The sequence below is a fragment of the Saccopteryx bilineata genome, chromosome 1 (genome assembly GCF_036850765.1).
Source record: "Saccopteryx bilineata isolate mSacBil1 chromosome 1, mSacBil1_pri_phased_curated, whole genome shotgun sequence".
Classification (NCBI taxonomy): Eukaryota; Metazoa; Chordata; class Mammalia; order Chiroptera; family Emballonuridae; genus Saccopteryx; species Saccopteryx bilineata.
This window is the reverse complement of record NC_089490.1, coordinates 154,719,671-154,746,511: the sequence shown is the minus strand read 5'-3', so window position 1 is coordinate 154,746,511 and position 26,841 is coordinate 154,719,671. Positions and strand designations below refer to the sequence as shown.

Here is a 26,841-nt window from a genome sequence, read left to right as displayed (position 1 = left end):
CCACGCTCAAGCCAGCAACCCCACACTCAAGCTGTTGAGTGCTCAAGTTGGCGACCTCAGGGTTGCGAACCTGGGTCCTTTGCATCCCAGTCTGATGCTCTATCCACTGTGCCACTGCCTGGTCAGGCTCATCAGATTCTTGAAGGTGACTGGGACCAAAGGAAGTGCATCCAACTGATTCCACAAGTGTTTGTGGAGCATTTACTTGGGAGCAGGTCTCAAATGAGATGTAGGGATGTGGAGGGAATATGACAGGAATAGATGATGCCCACTTGCATGCATGGTGGTCAGAGACAGATGCTAGATACTGAAAGAAATGTGCACGAAATAATTGCATCTGGCCATCAGTACAATGAGAATATTAGGTGAGGTGATGATATAGGGCAGGGCGTCTCACCAGAGGGGTGATTCTGCCCCCCAGATAACACTTGGCAATGTCTGGTGATATCTATGGTTATCGCGACTGGGAAGGAAGGCCAGGGATGTTACTCAGCACCCCACAGGGCCCAGGACAGCCCCCCGCAGAGGATGTTAAAAATGCTCCGACACCTTGAGCTGGAGTAACTGTGATTGGGGGTTCCTTTTGAAGGGTAGTCAGGACAGGTCTTGCTGGTAAGTTTTAGCTGATCTGACATCTCAAGACAAGAGCACGGGTCAAGTGAGAAGGACTGTGATGGCGGTGGCCGTGGGGATGGAATCCAAGCCACAGTACCTGCTGGGTGGATGTGGAATGTAAAGGGAAGAAGGGGTTTATGACGACGGGGTTCAGGGGCCTGAGCATCTAGGAATACGGCTGAGCCATTTCCTGAGGCAGGGAGCCTGCAGGGTGAAAGGTGGGATAGAGGTGGATATTTTAAGAGTAGCTGAGAACTGAGAAGGAAAGATGCCTAGAGAGGGGAAGAATACACACAAGGTCACACAACAAGTCGTTCACAGAAATTAGTTCTACCCACTTTGACTGCCTGATATCCACCCGGAGCACTTTCCTGTGCTCTACAGCTTGAAAAAAAAATTATTTGGGTGAGATTTTTTGACTCCGAGTTCCTCCATTTTCCCCAGAAGCCTCAACCTAACTCTGTCGTTGAGTGATATAGGATAGGCGTTTTGCCTGTGGCCTTGGGAGAGAGGTGCGGGCTCCACAGCCGTGGGAAGCAAAGGGAGCCAGGACGGGCCGGAACAAGACACTGGACTCAAGCATTCTTTCCACTCATCCCTGGCCTGCTTCCAGATGACACCCCTGTGGCCGCTGCCAAGAACATGCCTGGGGACAGTGCAGATCTGTTTGGGGACGGCACGGCTGAGGATGGCAGTGCTGCCAACGGTCGCCTGTGGCGGACAGTGATCATTGGAGAACAAGAACACCGCATTGACCTGCACATGATCCGGCCCTACATGAGAGTAGTGACCCATGGAGGTGAGACCATGCCCCTAGGGGCCCCTCCTGGCTCTGGCTGGACAAGTGGAGCCCCATCACTGGCCCTCTTGGAACCTCAGTCTCTTCATGAGCCACAGGGATATTATGCTCTTGTCTTTGGGTTGCTAGGGGTGAAACTTGCATGGGGACAAAGCAGCGATGCCGAGTGCACACAGTGGGTGCTTATAAGAATGGTTGGTATTTCCTACCAAAGGCAGAGGTAGATCAGGGGCATGGTGTGGCTTAGAGCTCAGAGAGGGCTCTGCCCATGTCTACTCAGGGCCACTCACCGGCCACATCTCCTCAGGGTACTATGGCGAAGGTCTCAATGCCATCATCGTCTTTGCTGCCTGCTTCCTCCCAGACAGCAGCTCTCCTGACTACCACTACATCATGGAGCACCTCTTCCTGTAAGTGGCCCTCCCGCTCCATCCAGCCACCAACATTTTTGAGAGTCCCAGCAGTGTGCTGGCCTAGGCTGCGAGAACCCTGTTGGGAGGGGGTTCTGGCTGGCACCAGGGAGGGCCTGGGCTACCTGCTCACCCACTGGGCCTCTCTGGTGCACTCATCATCCTCATCATCATCACAATCATTTATTGAGTATTTACTATGTGGCAGCCACAAGGCTAAGTGCTGTGTATGTGCTAACACATTCCACCCTCACCACAGTCCTGGGGGGCAGGTTCCTCCCACTCTACAAGTGCAGAGTCTGAGGCACAGAGAGTAAGTCACTGGCCCAAGGACACACAGGTACCATTTTATTATGATGGAGACAGATAATACATGTAAAGCACCTGGAAGCTAAGTAAGTGAGCTCAGTAAATCATGATTTACTCATTACCATTTTGATGAAGATTTCCTTCTTACACAGTGGTCTGGGTGCTGGGTGGGCCAAAGAACGAGGAGGTACCTGTGGAAAGTCAGAATGGGAAGTGGGCCAGTCTCACTAAGTATAGAATGGCAACCCAGTCTCACCAAGTACAGATGGGAAAGTAGAGGCTGAGAGAGAGGAAAGGATTTTTCTGAAATCACTTAGGGAAAGATGGAGCCAGGATGGACCCTAAGTCCCTAACATCTAATGCAATGGACCATCTGCTGTGACTGCCTGTTCCTCAGCTATATCTGGGGCTATTGAGACCCACTCCCAGAATTAGTGGAGATATTAAGTGAAGTCATGCATATAAAGCATGGCACATAGTAAATGCGCAATTGAAGTTAGAAACTACTACAATCATTATACCCACTGACACAAACTTAGGGTGGGCTGGGGTTATTTACATCCACCCCACCTTGACTGTGCCATGACAGACAAGAATTTATGAACAGGTGTGGCTGGCACAAGGGGTGGCAAAAGGGGCAAGTGCCACAGGTGTTCACTCCCAGGACCTGGGGCTTTCTAACTCTGGGATGCTCTTTCCGGTTCCCTGTGCTCTTATGTCCTATGATCAGGTACGTCATCAGCAGTTTGGAACTCCTGGTGGCAGAGGATTACATGATTGTGTACCTGAATGGTGCCACCCCCCGGAGGAGGATGCCGGGCATCAGCTGGCTGAAGAAGTGTTACCAGATGATTGATAGAAGGTGAGCAGGTGGGGCCCACCTCTGGGGCAAGGGGACCCAAGCACTGAGCTATCAGCAGGGCTGGTTCCTCTGGGGCCCTGAGGAGAATCTGTTTCAGGCTCTCCCAGCTTCTAGTGGTCACTGGCAATCCTTGGCATCCCTTGGTTTGTTGATGCCTGCATTTCCACATGGCATCCCCCTGCATGCGTGTATATACCCTGACTCTCTTCTTATAAGGACATCACTCATCTTGTATTAGAGGTCCCCCCTGCTCTGGTATGACCTCATCTGCAATCATTATATCTGCAATGACCCTGTTTTCCAAATAGTGTACCATTCTGATGACCTGGGGGTTAGAGCTGCAACATATGAATTGAGGGGGTGCAATTCAACATGACCACATAGGTGGTCAGAACCATGGTGCCCCAGAAAAGCTTCCAAAAACAGGAGGTGGCGTGTCCATGCAATCAAAGGCTCAGGCTCTGAGAGAGAACACGCTCTACCATTTGCAAACTCTGCCAAGGTGTTCAGCTCTAGGGACTCTGCCTCCCCCATGTAAATCACGGTGCCAAAGGAAGTAGGAAGGAGGCAACACCTGTGAGCTCTGCCCTCCCCGGGCTTGCCCCCAGGAGCCATTCTGCTTCCTCTGCCTTCTCACACAGGTTACGGAAAAACCTGAAGTCCTTAATCATCGTACACCCATCCTGGTTCATTCGTACCGTGTTGGCCATCTCCCGCCCTTTCATCAGGTGAGCTGGTGACCTGTGTCCACTTACCCATATAGGTTGTTATGAGTCTTTTTTTTTTTAATCTGCATTTCCAAGCTTCTTTCTCTCTCTCTTATGTTTATTTTATTGATTTTAGAGAGAGAGACAGGAATAGATCTGTCCCTGTATGTGCCCTGACCGGGAATCAAACCAGCAATCTCTGCATTTTGAGACAATGCTCTAACCAACTGAGCTATTTGGCCAGGGCTCTCAGCTTCTCTATGCTAAATATGTATTATTGCTTTAAACAGTTTTCAATCACAGGTATTGTTATTACGGGACAAACACAGGAAAAATAATAATAAATAGCTCTCCCATATGGAATGTTGGACACCTGTTCATAAATTCTTGGCTCTCAACCCTGAGAGGCTGGTATAATCATGTACTCTTCATGGATGAGGAAACTGAGGCTCAGAAAGGTCAAGGAACTCATCCAGAGTCACACAGCAAGGTCGCTAGCCCACCACACCCCCCAGAAGGGAGTTCCATTCACTCTAGAATTTGTGTGGGGGCCATTAGGATGCTGAGAGGGTCTGACCCACTCCTGGCCAATAATTCAATGAACCAACACATAACCCCCCCCCCGAGTGCATGATATAGAAGCACCTGGAAAAACAGATCAAGGAAAACAAAATTTGGCATCTTAAATGTCCTAGTCAATCACATAAAATTTGAATATACATTTAATTTATTATCATTCCAAACATTGAATTGAATCAAGATTGTTCATTTCCATATTCTCAATTAAGAATCTGATGAGTTTAAGAGTCGGGGCCACACTTTGCCTTGAAAAGACACTCACAGCATGAGCAATTCGCAAGGAGGCGACCACAGGTGCTCTGTGCTCAAAGACTCCTATATTAGTGAAAGCAGGCAAATAATACACTAACTATTGATCATTTGTGCTAATGATGAACCCACCGGGCAAAACAATGAACATGCATTCCCTCCTAACAGAGCTGCATTCCGTCCTCAATATCCCGTCATCCAGGGCAGATTATTCGCTCACTCTTGGTTCCTATTTCCATGGTAAATTTTGAGGGTCTCATTTTGAGCTTTCAAAGAAAAACAAGGGAAGAGGGAGGGAAGAAAAATGAATTTTTTAATTTAAAAGCTGAGGAAAGGCCCTGGCCGGTTGGCTCAGTGGTAGAGCGTCGACCTGGCATGCAGAAGTCCCGGGTTCGATTCCCAGCCAGGGCACACAGGAGAAGTGCCCATCTGCTTCTCCACCCCTCCCCCTCTCCTTCCTCTCTGTCTCTCTCTTCCCCTCCCACAGCCAAGGCTCCATTGGAGCAAAGATGGCCCCGGGCGCTGGGGATGGCTCCTTGGCCTCTGCCCCAGGCGCTAGAGTGGCTCTGGTCGCAGCAGAGCAAGCCCCGGAGGGGCAGAGCATCGCCCCTTGGTGGGCAGAGCGTCGCCCCCTGGTGGGCATGCCGGGTGGATCCCGGTCGGGTGCGTGCGGGAGTCTGACTGTCTCTCCCTGTTTCCAGCTTCAGAAAAATACAAAAAAAAAAAAATGCTGAGGAAAGTGGCCTGACCTGTGGTGGTGCAGTGAATAAAGCATTAACCTGGAGCGCTGAGGTCACTGGTTTGAAACCCCGGACTTTTCCGGTCAAGGCACATACGAGAAGCAACTACTATGAGTTGATGCTTCCTGCTCTCCCCTCCTTCTCTCTCTCTACTCTCTCTGAAATCAATCAATACAATATTTTTTTAAAAGTCTTTTAAAAAATAAATATAAAAGCAGAGGAAGGTAGAGACCAATTCTGAGCTGCAATCGAGCTAAGCTTCTGTGGTCATATCTCCAAGAAAACCCCTGTGTTCCATACTAATCAAAGGTTGGGAATGTGCTTCACACTGAACTAGAATTCTGCCTCCTGATTGCCACCCTCTCACCACCCCAACATGAGTTAGAAAGCTCAGCTCACAGGCAGACGGAGCACAGTCACAGTGGAGATTTGGGTATCTGTTTTCAGTGATGGGTGTGGTGGGTATGACCACATCATCAGGATGTGATTTTTGCCTGTATTTATAGACTAGGGCTCAGAGCAACAGGTGTCAGCTCTGAGCATCACAAAAAACCTTGCCAATAAATCCAATCAGTCCACCCTGTGAGCCTGCTGGACCCTGACATAGTCAGGTACAGAGTGAACAGCCCTGATGAGACAGGTGGGGACATGATTCCTGCCCTGTCTGAGATTCCCTGCCTGTTTGCCCTTTACCCTTCTGTCACACCACCTGGAGGGAAGCCTCATGCTCTGAGAGTCATTTTTTTTTTAAAGATTTTATTTATTGATTTTACAGAGAGAAAAGGAAGAGGGGCAGGGAAACAAGAAGTATCAACTCATAGTTGCTTCACTTTAGTTCAGGGGTCCCCAAACTTTTTACACAGGGGGCCAGTTCACTGTCCCTCAGACCGTTGGAGGGCCGGACTATATAAAAAAACTATGAACAAATCCCTATGCATACTGCACATATCTTATTTTATTTATTTTTTTTTAAATAAATTTTTATTAATGGTAATGGGATGACATTAATAAATCAGGGTACATATATTCAAAGAAAACATGTCTAGGTTATTTTGTCATTAAATTATGTTGCGTACCCCTCGCCCAAATTCAGATTGTCCTCCGCCATCCTCTATCTAGTTCTCTGTGCCCCTCCCCCTCCCCCTAACTCTCTCCCTCCCTCCCTCCCATGTCCTCCCTCCCCCCACCCCTGGTAACCACCACACTCTTGTCCATGTTTCTTAGTCTCATTTTTATGTTCCACCAATGTATGGAATCATGTAGTTCTTGTTTTTTTCTGATTTACTTATTTCACTCCTTATAATGTTATCAAGATCCCACCATTTTGCTGTAAATGATCTGATGTCATCATTTCTTATGGCTGAGTAGTATTCCATAGTGTATATGTGCCACATCTTCTTTATCCAGTCTTCTATTGAAGGGCTTTTTGGTTGTTTCCATGTCTTGGCCACTGTGAACAGTGCTGCAATGAACATGGGGCTACATGTGTCTTCACGTATCAATGTTTCTGAGGTTTTGGGGTATATACCCATTAGAGGGATTGCTGGGTCATAAGGTAGTTCTATTTGCAGTTTTTTGAGGAACCACCATACTTTCCTCCATAATGGTTGTACTACTTTACAGTCCCACCAACAGTGAATGAGGGTTCCTTTTTCTCCACAGCCTCTCCAACATTTGCTATTACCCGTCTTGTTGATAATAGCTAATCTAACAGGGGTGAGGTGGTATCTCATTGTAGTTTTGATTTGCATTTCTCTAATAACTAATGAAGCTGAGCATCTTTTCATATATCTGTTGGCCATTTGTATCTCTTCCTGGGAGAAGTGTCTGTTCATGTCCTCTTCCCATTTTTTTATGGGATTGTTTGTTTGTTGTTGAGTTTTATGAGTTCTTTGTAAAATTTGGATATTAGGCCCTTATCTGAGCTGTTGTTTGAAAATATCATTTCCCATTTAGTTGGCTGTCTGTTTATTTTGATATCAGTTTCTCTTGCTGAGCAAAAACTTTTTATTCTGATGTAGTCCCATTCATTTATCTTTGCCTTCACTTCTCTTGCCATTGGAGTCAAGTTCATAAAATGTTCTTTAAAACCCAGGTCCATGATTTTAGTACCTATGTCTTCTTCTATGTACTTTATTGTTTCAGGTCTTATATTTAGGTCTTTGATCCATTTTGAATTAATTTTAGTACATGGGGACAGGCTGTAGTCGAGTTTCATTCTTTTGCATGTGGCTTTCCAGTTTTCCCAACACCATTTGTTGAAGAGGCTTTCTTTTCTCCATACATATCTTATTTTAAAGTAAAAAAACAAAACGGGAACAAATACAATATTTAAAATAAAGAACAAGTAAAGCCCTGGCCGGTTGGCTCAGTGGTAGAGCATCAGCCTGGCGTGCAGAAGTCCCGGGTTCGATTCCCAGCCAGGGCACACAGGAGAAGCGCCCATCTGCTTCTCCACCCCTCCCCCTCTCCTTCCTCTTTGTCTCTCTCTTCCCCTCCCGCAGCTGAGGCTCCATTGGAGCAAAGATGGCCGGGACGCTGGGGATGGCTCCTTGGCCTCTGCCCCAGGCGCTAGAGTGGCTCTGGTCGTGGCAGAGTGACGCCCCGGAGGGGCAGAGCATCGCCCCCTGGTGGGCAGAGCGTCGCCCCCTGGTGGGCATGCCGGGTGGATCCTGGTCCGGCGCATGCGGGAGTCTGTCTGACTGTCTCTCCCGGTTTCTAGCTTCAGAAAAAATACAAAAAAAAAAAAAAATACAAAAAAAAAAAAGAACAAGTAAATTTAAATCAACAAACTGACCAGTATTTCAATGGGAACTATGGGCCTCCTTCTGGCTAATGAGGTGGTCAATGTGCTCCTCTCACTGACCACCAATGAAAGAGGTGCCGCTTCTGGAAGTGCGGCAGGGGTGGATAAATGGCCTCAGGGGGCCGCATGCGGCCTGTGGGCCATAGTTTGGGGACCCTTGCTTTAGTTGTTCACTGATTGCTTATCATAAGTGCCTTGACCCAGCAAGCCTAGGGCTTCAAACCAGCGACCTCAGTTCTAGATCAACACTCTATCCACTGCACCACCACAGCTCAGGCCTGAAAGTAATTTTTAAAATAAAAGCAGTTGGAGTTCATTCCAGTACACATGGCCACTTTGTGACTCTCCATGGGAAAATGTTTCTGTCATTCCCCAATCATTTACCATTGGCCTCTGCTGAGTAACTGCTTTCTTTTTCCCTCATAGACACTGTGAGCTGCATAACATTGCCAGATGCTGGAAAGCTTGAGCCCAATTTTCATCTAACCTCTAAAAATAGATATAGCCTAACAAGTCAGTGGTGGTGCAGAGGATAGAGCGTCCACCTGGGATGTTGAGGTCCCTGGTTTGAAACCCCGAGGTTACTGGCTTGAGCGCGGGGTCATTGGGCTTGAGTGCAGGCTTGCCAGCTTGAGCGTGGGGTTGCCGGCTTGTGTATGGGATCATAGACATGATCCCAAGTTTGCTGACTTGAACCCAAAGGGCACTGTCTTGAAGCCCAAGGTTGCTGGCTGAAGCAAGGGGTCACTGGCTCAGCTGGAGCCCCTGGTCAAGGCACATATGAGGAACAATCAATGAACAACTAAAGTGACCAATTACAAGTTGATAATTCTCATCTCTCTCCCGTCCTGTCTTTCTCCCTTTTTGTCTCTCTAAAAAAAAGGAAAAAAAAAGATATAAAACTTCTTGACACACTCTTTGTGTGTGTGTGTGTGTGTGTGTGTGTGTGTGTGTTTTTCCAAAGCTGGAAACGGGGAGAGACAGTCAGACAGACTCCCGCATGCGCCCGACCGGGATCCACCCAGCACGCCCACCAGGGGCGACACTCTGCCCACCAGGGGGCGATGCTCTGCCCCTCCGGGGCGTCGCTCTGCTGCAACCAGAGCCACTCCAGCGCCTGGGGCAGAGGCCAAGGAGCCATCCCCAGCGCCCGGGCCATCTCCACTCCAATGGAGCCTTGGCTGCGGGAGGGGAAGAGAGAGACAGAGAGGAAGGAGGGGGGCAGGGTGGAGAAGCAAATGGGCGCCTCTCCTATGTGCCCTGGCCGGAAATCGAACCCAGGTCCCCCGCACGCCAGGCCGACGCTCTACTGCTGAGCCAACCAGCCAGGGCCTTGACACACTCTTAAAGACATTTTACTCCCTTACCTTTTTTACTGCTACTTGGTTATTTTCTTATTTATTGTACTATTATATTCTCTAAACTTACATTTTTTCATTGTTTAAAAAATTGTTTTCCCTTGAAAAAAGTGTGATCTTACATATCACCAAAATTAGGTTTAAGTTAAATTTTTTAAAAGTAATGATAACCATGAGTTTAAAGCAATGTGCCGGTTACAAATCATTGCGTGCTACCAGACATCCTGAGTCTAGGATTGGACAGGAAGAAATCATTCATTCCAAAAGAATGGAGCGTGAATCAGCAGTCCCATGTTTGCCTTTCTGTGCCCAAATGATGACTGGTGTCCCCAGCAGTGACAAGAGTGCCAGGAAAGCATTCTTGGGAAAATTAACCCAGAGGAGCAATTCTTAGGGGGGGAGGGAGACAGCCTAGAGTCTAGTAGACCCTGTTGGCTCTCTGCTTCCTTTAAACAAGTGCCTCATCTTAGCAGGGAACAGGGTCAGATGCAAGGCCCAGGATTCTTCTACTCTTGCAAGGGGAGACCTCAGTCTCTGCTTTGTATACATCACTAGAGGCAGGGGATGGAGGCTGGCATTGGGTTGGGAAGGAGATTTCAGCAAAGGTGCTTGGGGCATCCTCAAATTGGGTTATGTGTGCCTCCCTGTCTGCCATTGCTCCTTGCTCTGTGCAACCACGCCTCCTTATCCTCCTGGCAGCGTCAAATTCATCAATAAGATCCAGTATGTGCACAGCTTGGAAGATCTGGAGCAGCTCATCCCCATGGAACACGTGCAGATCCCAGACTGTGTGCTACAGTAAGTGTCCCCATGTTCTGTGAGCGCCCCTACCTGCATCCACAATGCCTCCAAGGTCCTCAAATCCCACTCAACTTAACACAACTGCCCAGGAACCAGACATGAGTGGGAGAGCAGAAGAACAGAAGGAATCAGTGAAATAAGCACATGTGAGATTAGAGAATACAGTGGGCCTAGTAAGATCTAGCACAGAGCAGGACCAGCAAGCCATGGCCCACAGCTTGGTTTTTTTGTTGTTGTTTTTTACAGAGACAGAAAGAGAGTCAGAGAGAGGGACAGACAGACAGGAACGAAGAGATGAGAAGCATCAATCATTAGTTTTTCGTTGCACATTGTGACACCTTAGTTGTTCATTGATTGCTTTCTCACATGTGCCTTGACCGTGGGCCTTCAGCAGACCAAGTAACCCCTTGCTCGAGCCAGTGACCTTGGGTCCAAGCTGGTGAGCTTTTGCTCAAACCAGATGAGCCCGCGCTCAAGCTGGCAACCTTGGAGTCTCGAACCTGGGTCCTCGGCATCCCAGTCCAACGCTCTATCCACTGCGCCACCACCTGGTCAGGCGCCACAGCTTGTTTTTATAAATAAAGTTTTATTGGCACACAGCCACATTAACAGATCATTTATGGCTGTTTTCAAGCTACAATTAAATTGAGTTGTGCAACCAAGACTGGCCTGCAAAGCTGAAAATATTTACCCTTAGGCCCTTTACAGAAATATTTTGCCCCAATGGAGGGGTGTGTAGATCAACCCGTATCAGTGAGTTGGGTTGCTTTAGAATGGGGCACTGTCCAATCATTGGGTCAGGCAAAACAATGTCTACTGAGTCACATCTACACCAGTTGCTGGAATATGCCAGTGAAACAGATATTTCCTGTCCTGGGGGGGTGGGAGTCTTCAAAAGCAGCTGCAGGGAACATGAAATGGCCAGCAGACTGTCAGCTCCAGCTGTACTTTCTGCTCTAAAGCCCAGTTTATATTCAGAACTACCTGGGTAGTGTACCTACAGGGAAAGGAAGGCTGTCTGACATGCTGTTCCTTCTCGTCCAGGTATGAAGAGGAAAGGCTCAAGGCCAGGAGAGAAAGGTCAGTGCAGAGCGGCCCTGTAAGAGCTGGGAGGGGGCTGGTGCTGAGCTGGGCCTGCATGTGAGAGGTGGCCAGTGGCTTTGGCTCAGCAAGGTCCAGTGTCAAACTCAAGTCCGTGCTCTTCTCCCAAGGACTTGGAGTCAGACCCAAGTTCAAATCCAGGTTTCCCCTTAGTCACATAATGACATGAGACAAATAAAAAGTTCACAATGACCTTGGAGGTTATTGTGAAAAATCAGGGACAGTGTAGCCCCCTTGGCAAAAATGGTGGGCTTGTGGTAATCATGGTGATATTAAGTTTTCCCTTCACAGAGAGAACACAAGCTTCCCCACTCACCCTTCAGACCCAGACATGCCCCTTTATTACTTTATTGGCTCATTTTCATTAGTGCCACAGATCTTCAGGACTGTGCTGGTCCCACCCAGTTATGGAGCCCTTATTCATTCACCTGAATACTTTCACATCCCCCCAAGAGTCAGGCAGGCCCAAGATGCTAACAGCATCTTACAACCAAGGTATCCAAAGTTCAGAGAGGGCAAGGCACCTGCCCACGGCCACATAGCAAGTCTGTGAGAGAATTGGAGCTTTCAGTGGCTAGAAAGCATGTACCACTTCCTGGTCCAGCGCTAGAACCCAGGGACACAGAGGCGACTAAGAGAGGGTCCTAATCTGGAAGTTTCTTTAACTGGCAAAGGAGAGGGACACCTCACCCAATGAGGAAAGTGGGTCCTGGGACCAGGAGGGGTGAAGTTGGCAGATGAGACGTATAATGAGCAAAAATATGGTAGCTTCACACAGCATCATTTAATAATGACAGAGGGCAGCGTGGAGGAGGTGAGGCTGGGGGTGGGCAGAACTCACCGTCCCTTGCCATTCAGGAATTTTTCCTCACTCTTGTCCTAGCTTTTCTTCCTTCCTCCTTCCTTCTTCCCTCCCTTTCTTCTTTCCTTCCATCTGTCATTTAAAAAATAATTTACTTGTAGGAAAATTCACATAATGTGAAATTCACCATTTTAACCATTTTTAAGTGCACACCTCAGTGGCATTAAGTACACTCACATTGTTGTGCAACCATCCCCACCATCCATCTCCAGAACATTCTCATCTTCCTAAACTGAAACTCTGTCCCCTCTAAACACTAACTAGCCCCCAGCTCCTGGCCCCCACCATTTACTTTCTGTCTCTATTGATCTGACTCCTCTAGGGACCTCATATAGGGGAATCATACTGTTTTCCACAGTGGCTGCTTCATTTTACATTCCCACTGGTAACGCATAGAGGTCTAATTTCTCCACATCCTTGTCATTATTTGTTACTGTCTATTTTTATGATAGTAGCCATCGTAATGGGTGTGAAGTAGTAATACCTCTTTCCTTTCCCTTTTTCTTTCCTCCTTCCTCCCTCACTCGCTCCCCCGTCTCTCTCTCCCTGTCTCTCTGTCTCTCTTTCTCCGTGTCTCTTCCTGTGTCTGTATTATACTCCTCCTGCCTCTCAAGCTTTAGCTGTGAACAGGAATAGAGACACAACACAAGCAGGGCACCCACCTTCTGGAACTGTAGCACGGGGGCAACAGCATTCATGACATACATGCATAGGTGCCTCTTGGGTGACAAGCTGAGATAAATGCTCTGAAAGCATGGTTCAGGTCCCCCTGCCCTGACTCCACTCCTGTTCCCTCCCTCACAACTGCCTCATCTTCATAACTCCTGGGTGATCACTTCTCTCTCCCCTTCTGGGCCCAGCGTTCCTGGGGGCAGCAAAGCCTGTCCAAACTGCTCTCACTGTGGGCTCAGGCCAGAGAGGCCAACGGGAGCCAAGAGCCCCTGCATCCATACTACCTTGTCATCCCTAGTCACCTCTCTCTGTCCCCAGCGCAAGGCCACAGCCTGAGTTCGTCCTGCCCAGGTCAGAAGAGAAGCCAGAGGCGGCACCAGCGGAGCACAGGTAAACACATAGTGACCACAGATGAGAGCTGACCCCCACCCAGGGACTGGAGCACAGGTAAACACATAGTGACCACAGATGAGAGCTGACCCCCACCCAGGGACTGGAGCACAGGTAAACACATAGTGACCACAGATGAGAGCTGACCCCCACCCAGGGACTGGAGCACAGGTAAACACATAGTGACCACAGATGAGAGCTGACCCCCACCCAGGGACTGGAGCACAGGTAAACACATAGTGACCACAGATGAGAGCTGACCCCCACCCAGGGACTGGAGCACAGGTAAACACATAGTGACCACAGATGAGAGCTGACCCCCACCCAGGAACTGGAGCACAGGTAAACACATAGTGACCACAGATGAGAGCTGACCCCCACCCAGGGACTGCCAAGCCCATCAGATAAAAGTAACCACAATGTTACCATGTTTTCATGATCCCAATGTTATCAGGATGATGAAATACAGACGTGGGTATGAACCACCAGCATGATGCCTACTCCGCCATAAATGCTCAGTGTTGGGGTCACTTTTCCCTCCACCCTGAGCTGTCTCACATAGGGCCACTTGCAGAGGCCATTATTTTAATTTAAATGAATTAAGAGTAAATAAAATTTAGAAGTTTGTTCCTCAGTTGCACTTGCCACGTTTCGGGGCCCAGGGCTTCTGTACTTGACAACAGGGAAACAGAAAAGTGCTCACTGTCAGTGAACATCTGCAGACAGTGTGCCTCCAGGCCCTTCCCTCCTCCTGCACTTTTCTCGCTCACTTATTTTTAATTGAGGTGAAATTTACACAACATGCAACAAACCATTTTAAAGTACACCGTTTAGTGTATTCACATTGTCAATACCTCTTTCTAGTTCTAGAATATCCCATTGGCTGAGAAGGAGACTCCATGCCCTTTAAGCAATTGCTTCCATTCCCTACCTCCCCTTTCTTTTTTTTTTAAATACACCAAATATCTATCATCCCAGCTTCGCCCTGGGATGTATAGACAAGCAACTTGGCTCTGGCCCCTCCCTCGCCTCTGGAAGTCCCTCCCAACTTTCCTGTCTCTGTCAGGTCTGCCTCCTACATTTGATGCTTCTCAGATTCTCCTTCTCCTACCCTTGAGCTCCTCAAGGGCAGTGGATCTATCTTGTAACCATTCCATCCTCTTCCCTGTATTCAGCACAAGCCAAGCACAGGGACCACAGGCAGCTAATGCCACCAATTGACCAAGTTCTGCTCTCAGATGAAGATCTAAGAAGTAGGTGACCTTTGTGCAAGTCCCTGTGGGTATGTTTGACCTCTTCAGACATAGTGGATCCTGAGCAACATTAGTGGCTTTATTTTGCATTAGTGAAGGGCCTTGACTGGTCTCCTCATGACTGCCTGTCCTGGCTTATTTGTCACGCAGCAAACACATGCTGACACTTGCTTCACACCAGATGAAGATGAAGCTATGTCAGCCCTCATGGGGCTCATAGACAAATGCCAAGGTTCCCAAAATAGGCAAATAATGTTAAGACTCTTTTCCTTTTCCGTAGGTCTGCTCCGGTCACAGAAGATCAGGAAACAAGGTACGTAGGAAACAGGGTGATCTTGGAACCTTTTAAAAAAAATGTTCTAAGCCTGACCAGGTGCTGGTGCAGTGGATAGAGCATTGGACTGGGACACGGAGGACCCAGGTTCGAAACCCGAGGTCACTGACTTGAGTGCAGGCTCATCTGGTTTGAGCAAGGCTCACCAGCTTGAACCCAAGGTCGCTGGCTTGAGCAAGGGGTCACTCAGTCTGCTGAAGCCCCCCCCAAAGCAATCAATGAACAGCTAAGGTGCCACAATAAAGAACTGATGCTTCTCATCTCTTTTCCTTCCTGTCTGTCTGTCCCTATCTGTCCCTCTCTCTGTCTTTCTCTGTCTCTGTCACCAAAAAAAAAAAAGTGTTCTGAGTGGAGCCCACCCCAGCCAAAGGGCGCACCATCTGCCCACATTCTGTCTCAGTGTCTCTGCCCGGTTCTGGATGCCAGGGAAAGCCTTGTTGTGTGTTGGGGGTCCTAAAGACCACCCACAGGTTCAGTGGTTTGCTAGAAAAATTCACAGAACTCAGTAAGCTGTGCTCATAACTAAGGTTTATTATAGTGAAAGGATGGATATGGGTGAAGATCAGCGATAGGACAGCCCTTAATTCTCCTAGCAAAGATGTGGGCAACACACAGGAAGTGTTACCAACAAGGGATGCTCACTTGAGCCTTGCTCTCTAGGGTGTTTACTGGGGTCAGTCACATGTGCATGCTGACTGCTCTGGGCTGACCTTTGTCTTCAGTCCCTCCAGAGGTCAAGCTGGTACCCTCTACCCTAAATTATATTGTTAGCATACATATTCTGACATGAGCCAAGGTCCCACTTTATCAGGCAAGACATTCCCAGAGCTCAGAGGTAGTCTCCCAGGAGCTAGGCATTTCTTTGGAATGTGCAGGGTTAATCCTTGACCACACACTCCTACAAACCTGTAACATGGCCTGGACACATGTTCTAATACTACCCCATGTGATGTGGGAACCCCCAAGCTAAGAAAAAAACAACATCAAAAACAGTCTTAAACCAATACTGCTAGGGAGATACTGAGTGGATGCAAGTTCTCACTGTGGTTTTTTTTTAATATAAAGATTTTATTTATTCATTTTAGAGAGGAGAGAGAGAGAAAGAAAGAAGGGGGGGAGGAGCAGGAACCATCAACCAGGCAAGCCCAGGGTTTTGACCCAGCGACCTCAGCATTCCAGGCCGACACTTTACTGCACCACCACAGGTCAGGCCTCACTGCATTTTTGAAAAGACCATCTCAATCCATGCCTTCTGGAGATGAGTTTACATCCACAGACATAAAATTCACAAGGAGGTTCTGACTGGTTAGCTCAGTTGGTTAGAGTCATCCCAAAACACCAAGGTTATGAGTTTGATTCTTGGTCAGGGAACATGTGAGAAGCAACCAATGAATACACTACTAAGTGGAACAACAAATGAATGCTTCTCTCTCTGTGTCTCTAAAATCAGTCAATAAAAATAAACACAAGGAAATCATCCACCATGAGAAAAACTCAGCAGATACAATAATCAACAGAATTAGACCTCACCTGGGTATCCTCAGGTAGAAATAATTAAAGGCGCAAAAGGAAATGTATGGAATGATGGTTAGATGGATGAGCAGACAGATCAGTGGTTGGATAGCTGATTATATAGATGGATAGGTGGATGGATGGATGAATAGATGAATGGAAGGAAGGAAGGAAGGAAGGAAGGAAGGAAGGAAGGAAGGAAGGAAGGAAGGAAGGAAGGAAGGAAGGAAGGAAGGAAGGAAGGTGGATAGGTTGAAGTTTCCCTCCAGTCTGATTGAGGATACCAGCCCTAAGGTCGGTCGTTCTGGTACACCAAGAGAGAGATCCCCTTCAGAACCACAGCTGGAAGGCGGGTGGCAGGTGGTAGACCTTGAAAGGCAAGTGCCACTCTTGCTGCTGAGAGTGCACCAGAGCCAGATGAGACCTTTCTTTTGGATTTCATGCATGTGGGGCAGTATTTTCCACTTTCTTTAAAAACAATAGTAGGGAGCATTTGAAATTGTGCTTCCTAAGCATATGTTGTTGGTTTGGTTCAAATAAACTCTTATAAAAATTCAAATAAAATTCAAATAAAGGCAATAATAACATCGCCTGTTTTTCCCTCTCCAGCATGTCCTAAGGTGATGAGAGTACAGAGAACACGAAAGAAAATACCAGATGCCAAGAAACCTCTGTCAGATGCCCTCTGGCCCTGGATCTCATCCCCACCTCATCTCGAATCCCCAGTCTTTGGAGGGTGCCCATCTGCTCCACCCATCTCTGAAACCCAGCATCCTTTTTAGCTGCTTGAAAACATTTTTTTAAATGATGCAATAGAAGTGCATTCTGAAAAAGAATCTGGTTCGTAGCCCTCCCCCCTTCCAGGCTCACAAACTCAAAGCCGAGGAGAGAAGCAGAGGACATAGCCCATGTGTCCTTGGTGGCCTGAGTCCCCTCCCACTGTACAAAGTCCTGGTTTAAGACCCTTCTCTTGCTTGACAGTTGGCCCAGATTGGAGCCATAGATGCCTACCGGCCCCGGCCAGATCTGGAATTCATCCTTGTGCCTTTCCTCCTAGAATGGCCCCCACAATCCTGGGCGTCTGGCCAGGAAGCTCAGCCCCTCATCAGGGTTGTACCCTGGGCACCTTCAAACTCACGGCTTTACATTTGACTGGACCCCTTTGTTTCTTATGACACCCACATCTGATGGGAGTGTTGGAGCCCACAGCACAAGTGAGAGCTGCCACTAGTCATCCTTACCTTACAGTTGCAAAATCACATACACTTTCTCCATCTAGAATTTTCTCAAGCCCCTTAATGCAGATGCCATGCCACAGGGCAGGCCGATCAATACCTCCAAAGGAAACGAGTTGTCCCCACTTCTCCAATCCTCCCAGCACAGGGTTGGGATGTGCCCCTTGGGCTCCCACCAAGAGCAGAGGCTGGAAAGCCAACACAAATAGGCTCATCCTGGAAACACAGACCAAGAACAAGGAAGATACAGGGTATTGGATGTTTGCATCTTTCAAAGGTCACCTGGGAATATAAATCCCAGTGGACTGGACACTCCACCACCTGCATTCAAAGGAGACAGACTTTTCTAACATGGTCCAAAAACCAGTCAGCTCGCCCCTAGAGGCAGTGAGTTCCTCGTCTCTGGAGGTATTTTTTAAAAAGACTGAACAGTGCTTGAAGAAACTGGTTCTCTGTGCCCCCTCTAATCCTAAGAGTCTATTTCTGTAAATCTGAGCAAAAGTTGAGCAGGAACACACTCTGGGCCCCTTTTCCTGGCTTTGTAGCAGTCTTCTTACCTGGCTGTCATTGAGGTTCGGTTACCTCATGTCACAGTTTTCAAATAGGAGGTTCTTAGCCTCAGTGGAAATGTCAAATGTTTTCTGAACTAGGACGGCAGGGGGCTGTGATTGGAGCTATCCCAACAACAGGAGGGAGCTAGTGACATATAGTACTCAGAAAAGGGATGCCTAGAGCTTTGTCACATCAAGCAACTACCCCAACGTCACAGTTCCTGCCTTGGAAAATGCTGGGTTTCTGAGCTGCTTTGGGGCTGCGTATTCTGGGACCTAACACTGCTCCATGAGGCCAGGACATTTGGGGGCCTTGTGGAGTTTTTAAATTGAAGTTCTGCTCTCCTTCCCAAATGTCAAATAAAGGACAGGGAACCTGTTCTAGGCCCAGGTGAATCACCTGGAACCTGAGGCAGCAAAGGTCAGTGGATGGGCCTCTCTGGGCTGCCCTTCAAAAGGCCCCTCTATCTCAGGCCCTAAACTCCAGGTTCAGGTGGCCAGCTCTGTTCATCTGAGATCGGAATGGTCCTGAAAGGACTGGGGTGCATCCACCCCAGTGAATACAGTAACTCCCAGCAGGCTGGTGCAAGGGGAAAAAATGGAGCCAAGTCATTCTACCCCATCTGACAATAACAAATCCCTGCAGAGGCAACAGATGGACAAAGGTGCTGACCTCATTCAGCCCTGAAGGACCTTGCAGGCTAAAGATTCTGGCCACTCAAGGAATTCCAACAGGTTCAGCGTGGCCTACCACCGTGCCCCTGTGGAACAGCAGGACCACAGACCACCCACAGGCAAGCAGACCAAGGACCCCAATTCAGTCACAGCAGCCCTTCCAGAACAAAGACCTCTGAGGAGGCTGTTTCCAGGCCAGCCACCTGTCACAGGTGTGAGACATTCTGTGTGCAGCACAGTTCTGTCCAAGTGGGGCCACTGTCTCTAGGCAGGCTGCTACCCGACTTCTGAAATTGGCTTTGTGAAAGATTTGGATCTGTGGGGCAGTTTGGGCCAAAAGGCAATGGACCTAGACTCCTGGTAAAGGAACACTGGGTTTTCTTTCCCCTTGTAACACATGGGGGCATCATAAGTCCTGCCCCAAAGTCAGCGTTCACACACTCATCTTTCCCATGGCAAGTTTTGTGGTTTTTAAAGACAAAAAAAACCCACAATTCACTATGATTACTGTTGTGATGTGAGAACATCATTTCCATAAACTTGGGGGGATTTTTATGTGAAATAAACTATAACTAAGAACAGAGTTCTGTTACTTTTTTTAAAAATTATTTTTATTTATTTATTCATTTTTTTAGAGGGGGGGGAGAGAGAGAGAGAGAGAGAGAGAGAGAGAGAAGGGGGGGAGGAGCAGGAAGCTTCAACTTCCATATGTGCCTTGACCAGGCAAGCCCAGGGTTTTGAACCAGCAACCTCAGCATTCCAGGTCGATGCTTTATCCACTGCGCCACCACAGGTCAGGCAGAGCTCTGTTACTTTTATCCATTTCCAAAGGCTGTGGCCCGCACTGGTCTTGGGTGTGGTTCAGAGAAAGAGCTTTAACAACTCTGCCTTGGTGACCTTGGATGCCTGGGGCCATCACCTGTCCTGTGTGGCTTCTCTCATCTGCAAAGTGGGGCCCCAATGGGTTATTCCTGAGGCCCCTTTCAACTCTGCCTCTCTGTGATTAAAGTTCATTTCCTGCCCCCAATCCCTTATGGAATCAAACCGAGTCAGCAGTTAATAGTAACAATAATGATATTAATTATATATTTATATATAACTATATATTATATTAATTATTATTATAAGTGTATTATTATTACTATTGAAAAGGAAAACTCTATTTTCTCTTTACACTCACACTAACCCTTCTGCCACCAGACGTGGGGGCTTTTTCCCATACCAAACAATCCAGTTCTCTGCAGACACCAGATGAATGTCCTATAATTTAATTCAATTCTGACACTAGCCAGAGTTATTGCAGACTCCACAGGTTAAGGGCTCAGCCCCACAACTGTCCCATCAAATGCTGGTACAGTTGATGCCCAGCAAAAGGAGCGGGTGCCCAGGTTACCCACACTTCTGTCCCACTCAGCTACAAATCAGGGTCCCCATGCTTCCCCCCATTTCAGATTTGACAATTTGCTACAGCAGTTCACAGGACTCAGGAAAACAGTTTACTTACTAGATTAGCGGGGAGGGGAGGATTGTTGCTGTTGTTTTTGATTTGTTTATAAGAGATTGAATTTAGGAACAGCCCCATGGAAGCATAGAGCAAGGTTTGAGAAGGGGGTTCAGCATGTCCACACCTTCTCCAGGCACTACCTCCCAGCATGAGGACCTGCTTGCCCACCCAGAAGCTCTCCAAACCTCTTCATTTAGAGATTTTTGTGACAGCTTCATCACATTGGTGTAATTGATTCAATTGTTGGCCTTTGGTGATTGACTCAATCACCAGCCCCTTTCCCCTGAAAACTCTGTCCTCTAACCCCATGTTGGTTCCCCTGGCTACCAGCCTCCATCCTGGAGTTCTAGGGCCTTTTCAAAATCACACCACTAGCATAAACTTAGGTGTGGTTGAAAGGGCTTATTCCAATTAGCAAAAGATTCTTCTTTCATCTTTATCACCCTGGAGCTATTTCAGGAACTGAGGACTAAAGTCCAAATATTATAACAAAAGATACTCCCTCTTATCACTTAGGAAATTACAAGGGTTTTAGCAACTGTATGCTGGGAGCTGGGACTAAGACCAAATATATATTTATTATTATAAATCACAATAATAATAATGATGATAACAGCATATGCCCAATTAGTATAATCCCCATGTTACTGAGGGGGACTTGGACTTGGGCAAGTATGTCCATTGGTTCCCAGGGATACAGAGAAGGGACCAGCAAGGTCATGCCCCACCCCATCCCATCCCCAGGCTGCTGAGAGGCACCAGGTCAAACCCAGTGACTCCTCCAGGCCTCACATGGGCACCTGATGAACGACTCCTGGTATCACGTTGAGATTTTCTGGCAGGCACCAGGTCACCAGAGCATAGCTATCTTGGCACTCAACATTCTGGACCCATCTTGGCACAGCGCCCTTGGAAAGGGAAGTTCCCACAGGGTGAGGAGGGTTGGGGGAGATGGGGAGGGAGGAGCTGGGGCTGGCCCTGCTGATGTAAATGATGATGGGGCGGGTGGGGGGTGGAGGGGTGGTGAGTTCCCTTTCCTCAGTGTCACCAGGAGCAGTCTTAATGTCAGGGTCAGGCCACGGGACACACGGGGCAGATATTTTTAGAAAAGGAAGATGTGTGATGTGTTATCTGCCCCGTGGGCAATCTGGCTAGGAGTGGGGAAGGGGCGGGTAAAGAGAGCTGGAGTAGGGAAGAGGCACCCGGGGTGACATCTACATCTACTGGCACCCCCTCCCGCCCAGCTGGCATATGACTAATTTAGGCAAAAGGCAACATGGAGCTATTTCCATCCAGTGGAAACAGGTGCAGAGGTGGGGGGCGCGTGCCCCCACCCTGCAGGCCACGCTGCCAATAGGCTGCACACCCCCTACCTCGTGGCAGCCTCCAGACTGCCCAGGCCTATAAAGGAGCCAGGTTTTCTCAATGAAACCGGGCCGCAGCGCGCACAGCGGCAGCGTTGGGCCCAACTGAGCGCCTGGGAGTCCTCAAGCCAGTGTGATCCCTGCCGCCCCTTCGCGTGGAGATGAAGTACATTGTGGGCATTGGAGGGTAAGCAGCCTGGGCTCTGGGCAGGCAGCCCCTGTGTGCAAGGGAACAAAGGTGCAGAGGAGCGTGAGGGGAAGGTGCGGAATGAATGGACAGCTGCCGGTGCCTGGGCTCACAGGGCCTGCTGCCCAAGGTCTGAGTGTGGGAAAGGGGTCTATCTATGTCCTTGGAGGTTTGGTGCCCACAGCGGGCTGGGCGCATTGCCCAATTTTAAATTTCCACATGAAAATTACTTTTCCCCACTATACTCAGTGTAAAACCAAAAATCAGTGGGGAGAGAAGACTTTATAAAGCTCAGACAGACCCTCTTAACAGTCCGGGCAGTCTTTGGAGGGGTAGACCCTACATGGATGCAGACACTTGGGCAGGTGGGGCGGGCCCTCAGCGTGGCATTATGGTGTGACTGTGTAGCAACTGCCAAAGGCCTCTCTTCCTAAGGGATTTGGAGTCTCCATTTCATTACCAATAACTTTGTTTTAAGATGATGCTAGGGAACGATTTCGCCTAAGCAGGGTGGGCTTGAGGACAGGAATGTCCACCCACGGGGTTGCTCGGGGCTCCCTTTCCCAACTTGGTTTACTATTCTGCTATAGCCCATATTTAAATTTCTAATATATTTGAAGGAAGGCCCATACATTTTATTTTGAGCCAGGCCCTGCAAATTCTGCAGCCATGTTGAGTGTAAGATATGCCTTTTAATAACAACCCAAATTAATGTCAGAGCTGTTCTAAATTGCTCCCCATAACCCCCCTTAATATACAGGGATCCCCTTTCCTGTTGGCCCTTTTATTTATTTTATTTATTTATTCATTTTTAGAGAGGAGAGGGAGAGAGAGAGAGAGAGAAGGGGGGGGAGGAGCTGGAAGCATCAACTCCCATATGTGCCTTGACCAGGCAAGCCCAGGGTTTCGAACTGGCGACCTCAGCATTTCCAGGTCGACAGTTTATCCACTGCGCCACCACAGGTCAGGCCTGTTGGCCCTTTTAATCGGCTGCAGCTTTCCCCTATTCCATACCTGGCTTTCTACCTCTGATTCCTAAAACAGGGACAACAAGGTCAAAGGGACACTCATTTCCCAGTTACCCTTCTATGTCCTTTGTTAGCTCCAGGAGTCCAGAGTCTTGTTCCCTCTGCCACAGGGTGACCCCTTGTCCTGGTTTTCTTGGTACCGAAGGGTCCCCAGGATTTGGGACTTTCAGTACTAAAAGCAGAGACATCCTCAGTAACCAGGATAAATTTGTCACCCTACTTTGACAATTGCTTTTTTTTCTTTTTCTTTTTAAAATTTTCTTGATTACAACCAGTTCATAAAGTTGAGTGCCTCTTTTAGTTTTACAGTGAACTGCTGGCCTTCCTTCCTTCCTTCCTTCCTTCCTTCCTTCCTTCCTTCCTTCCTTCCTTCCTTCCTTCCTTCCTTCCTTCCTTCTTTCCTCCCTCCCTCCCTCCCTCCCTCCCTCCCTCCCTCCCTCCCTCCCTTCCTTATTTATTTCTTTTTTAGTGAGGAAGAGATAGAGACAGACAGGAAGGGAAAGGGATAAAAAGCATCAATTCTTCGGGACCTTAGTTGTTCACTGATTGCTTTCTCATAGGTGCCTTGACCAGAGAGCTCCAGCCAAGCCGGTGACCCCTTCTCAAGCCAGTGACCTTGGGCTTCAAGCCAGCAATCTTTGGGCTCAAGCCAGTGACCCCATGCTCAAGCCAGATGAGCCTGTGCTCAAGCCAGTGACCTTGGGGTTTCAAACCTGGGTCCTCTGTGTCCCTAGCCAATGCCCTATCCACTGTGCCACTGCCTGGTCAGGCACTGATGGTTTTTCTATTGCAAATATTTGTTCTCCCCCAGTTTGCATTTGTTTTAACATTTTGACCTTTAAGGGGGAAAAAAAAAGAAAGCCCTGCCCGACCTGTGGGGGTGCAGTGCATGAGGTGTTGACCTGGAATGCTGAAGCTGTGGGTTCAGAATCCTGGGCTTGCCCTGTCAAGGCACATACAAGAAGCAACTACTACAACTTGATGCTTCCCGCTCCCCCCCACCACTTTCTCTCTCTCTTCTCTCTAAAAATTAATAAATAAAAAATCTTAAAAATAAAAAATCCTTACCAGGGCTGAATCATACTTGGACCTCGGTTTCCTCATCTGCAAAAATGAGGTCCTGACCCCACCTCCTGGGTTGGCAATGATACTGGAATGAGGCATGGTGCTCAGAATGGCCCTGTGCCAGCCAAGACTGTTAGATATTTGTTTCCATACTCTCTGCCCCTTTTCTCTGATTAAACAGACTTCTCTGACCCTAGACAAATAACAATGTCCTCTTAGCTCTAAGGCTTTACAATTCTGAGTTTTTATGTTTGAATATGATTCTGGGGGGCCCCTTTGACCGGGCCAGGTGGCCTCATGTGCATGATGTCTCCACAGCATGACCAACGGGGGTAAGACCACGCTGACCAACAGCCTACTCAAGGTGTTGCCCAACTGCTGTGTGATCCACCAGGATGACTTTTTCAAGGTGGCTGCCCTCACCTGGGGGTCGGGGGGAGCCAGGCCAGGTCACCCTGCCCTCTGCTGCCCATTGCCTATGTGAGCCAGGCACAGACCCCTCCCGGGTCACTCTGGGCCTTCAAGGGATGGACATTCTCATTTAGTGAGCACCTCCTATGCACCTGGCATGTTCTCACTGGACACCTGCTCCCCATTGGACTTATGAGGACGCCACAGTTCCCAAAGGGGAAGTGCCATCAGGCCAGTGCCACTATGGCCCTCCAGGCCCTTTCTCCCTCTGAATGTCCAGTTTTCCATCTGCAAAATGGGCTCTGAGCCGCCCTCCATGCTTTGTGGAAGGTGAGGGGTAATGAAACAATGCTTACAAAGTCCCTTCCCTCCTGGTCCCAAGAGTCATGGGGTGGGGGCGGGGAGTATACCAGTGCCAGCCTGGACCCCACCGGGCACCTTGGAGCCTGTAAACATCAACTGCAGAGGGTCAGGACAGGCAGCCCTGCCAGACCCTGGGCCCCTTACTGTGGGCTCTCCAGGAGCCAAGGGGCCCACCCCAGGTGGTGGATTCTCTCACCCCAGGTGGTGGTGAGGTGGGAAGGCAGGCACTGAGCCCAGGGTTTGGGCTCCTCTATTTCAGCCCCAAGATCAAATCGCAGTTGGGGAGGACGGCTTCAAGCAGTGGGATGGTAAGGATGGCTGGCGGCCCCGCGCCCCCTGCCTATACTGTCTCTTCTCTCCCTGACTCTGCCAACACCTGCTCTCCCTGCCCCTAGTACTGGAGTCCCTGGACATGGAGGCCATGCTGAATACTGTGCAGGCCTGGGTGAGCAACCCCCGGAAGTTTGCCCGTTCCCACGGCGTCAGCATCCAACCAAACACCTTGGATACCCACATCCTCATTTTGGAAGGCTTCCTGCTCTACAGCTACAAGTGAGTGGTGGCAGATTCACACCCCAGACAATCTGGGTCTTTCCAAGGGTTGGGGGAAGAGCTGAGCTCAGCTCAGAGGTCTGGGGCCAAACCCCTGCTTCTTGGGGAAACTGAGTCCTAATTCTAGAATGTAGTCCTCTAAGGCAAAGCAGGAGGGTGGGATGGATCCCTGGCTCTCTGTGTGACCCTGGCAAGATATAGCAATTCTCTTGGTCCATCCAAGCTGGAGGCTGCCGTGAGGATGTTCTTGGGCATAGCAGGAGACTGACCAAAGCTAGTCCCCTCCTTGAACCCCTACACTAACCAGCCCAGATCCCACCCCCTCCCAAGCCCTCATCACCCAGGAAAGTCCCTGGAGATAAGGCTGCGGGCTATGTACCTTTGCTCCATGTGAAGGAAGCCCATGGTGCTGACCTTGTCCTCCACCCCTGCCAGGCCCCTGGTGGACTTCTACAGCCAACGGTACTTCCTGACTGTCCCCTATGAGGAGTGCAAGCGCAGGAGGAGGTGAGCCTGGAGGAAACCAGTGCTGCCCACTGGACACCAGCCACCCTGAAACCACAGGCTGGCCGCCAGATGGCACTTAGCTGGCCCCTGCTCTATTCCAGAAGCTCTATCCAGGGACCTGGAGGCATCTACCAGGTTCAGGGGGTGAAAATGCCAGACCCCAGCCAATGGCGCCTGACTCATTTGGGCCCCCTTTCTCAGTGGTGTGATCCCTGACCTGGTTCACATCCCCCAGGTTCTTCTGCTCATGGGACACCCTTGGGCAACATGGGCATCACTAATTCTTGCTAATCTCTCTCCCCAGTACTCGCAGCTACAAGGTCCCCGATCCCCCCGGCCTCTTTGATGGCCACGTGTGGCCCATGTACCAGAAGTATAAGCAAGAGATGGAGGCCAATGGCGTGGAAGTAGGTGAGGCCCTGAGTAGGATGAGGCCTGGCTCGGGGGGCACCCCAAGCCCACCCATCCCTATGGAGACCATTTGGGAAACTTAGAAGTCCCTCCTCAAGTCTCACTGCCAGTCCCTTTTGCTTTGGGCCCCAAAGGCTATTCTGTTCCAGCAACCTGATTCTGTAAGTCGGCTTCCTCCTGATCCAGCAGTTTGCCTGTTTCCCTGTGGACTGGCCACCTGCCACCTGGAGGCAGCCCTGGTGGCCCAGCAGTTTCACTCTTGACCATGGCCTTTCTGATTTCAGTGTACCTGGATGGCATGAAGTCCCGAGAGGAGCTTTTCCATCAGGTGTTGGAAGACATTCAGAACTCACTCCTGAACCACCACCCCTAGTGTGGCTGGGGGAGGAGGGGCCCAGCCCCAGACTGGAGGGACCCACATACAATTCCGGCCACAGTATGGCTGGGCTGGCAACATCCCAGCAGGACACTGCACAATCATTCCCTTTGTGGATGTCTGTACATGCAAGAGTGGAGGCCCCACTCACAGTTCAGCATCTCAGGGCCCTGGGATCCTGCCCTGAGATGCCACTGTAACCTCATAGCAGCTTAAATAATTAAGTATTAAACCTGATCCTGATTTTTTTTAA

At 49.0% G+C, this 26,841-nt stretch overlaps 2 protein-coding genes across 2 annotated transcripts in view; both read left to right on the top strand.

Moving 5' to 3' along the window:
* The window catches only part of ATCAY (ATCAY kinesin light chain interacting caytaxin), a 36,992-nt gene extending 17,589 nt beyond the window's left edge, over window positions 1-19,403 (top strand). Inside the window, exons 5-13 of the mRNA XM_066276350.1 lie at window positions 1,229-1,414; window positions 1,722-1,824; window positions 2,864-2,995; window positions 3,637-3,723; window positions 10,134-10,232; window positions 11,280-11,315; window positions 13,189-13,260; window positions 14,794-14,826; window positions 16,969-19,403. Coding sequence (XP_066132447.1) covers window positions 1,229-1,414; window positions 1,722-1,824; window positions 2,864-2,995; window positions 3,637-3,723; window positions 10,134-10,232; window positions 11,280-11,315; window positions 13,189-13,260; window positions 14,794-14,826; window positions 16,969-16,978 — 758 coding nt within the window. The 3' untranslated portion in view covers window positions 16,979-19,403. The remainder of the gene's footprint in view (window positions 1-1,228; window positions 1,415-1,721; window positions 1,825-2,863; window positions 2,996-3,636; window positions 3,724-10,133; window positions 10,233-11,279; window positions 11,316-13,188; window positions 13,261-14,793; window positions 14,827-16,968) is intronic.
* Window positions 19,404-21,736: 2,333 nt separating this feature from the next.
* NMRK2 (nicotinamide riboside kinase 2) lies at window positions 21,737-26,841 on the top strand. The gene is made up of 7 exons (XM_066253376.1): window positions 21,737-21,875; window positions 24,287-24,377; window positions 25,002-25,050; window positions 25,138-25,294; window positions 25,730-25,801; window positions 26,106-26,212; window positions 26,497-26,841. Exons 1-7 carry the CDS (start codon window positions 21,850-21,852, stop codon window positions 26,583-26,585), a joined length of 591 nt encoding a protein of 196 aa, XP_066109473.1. The 5' UTR covers window positions 21,737-21,849; the 3' UTR covers window positions 26,586-26,841.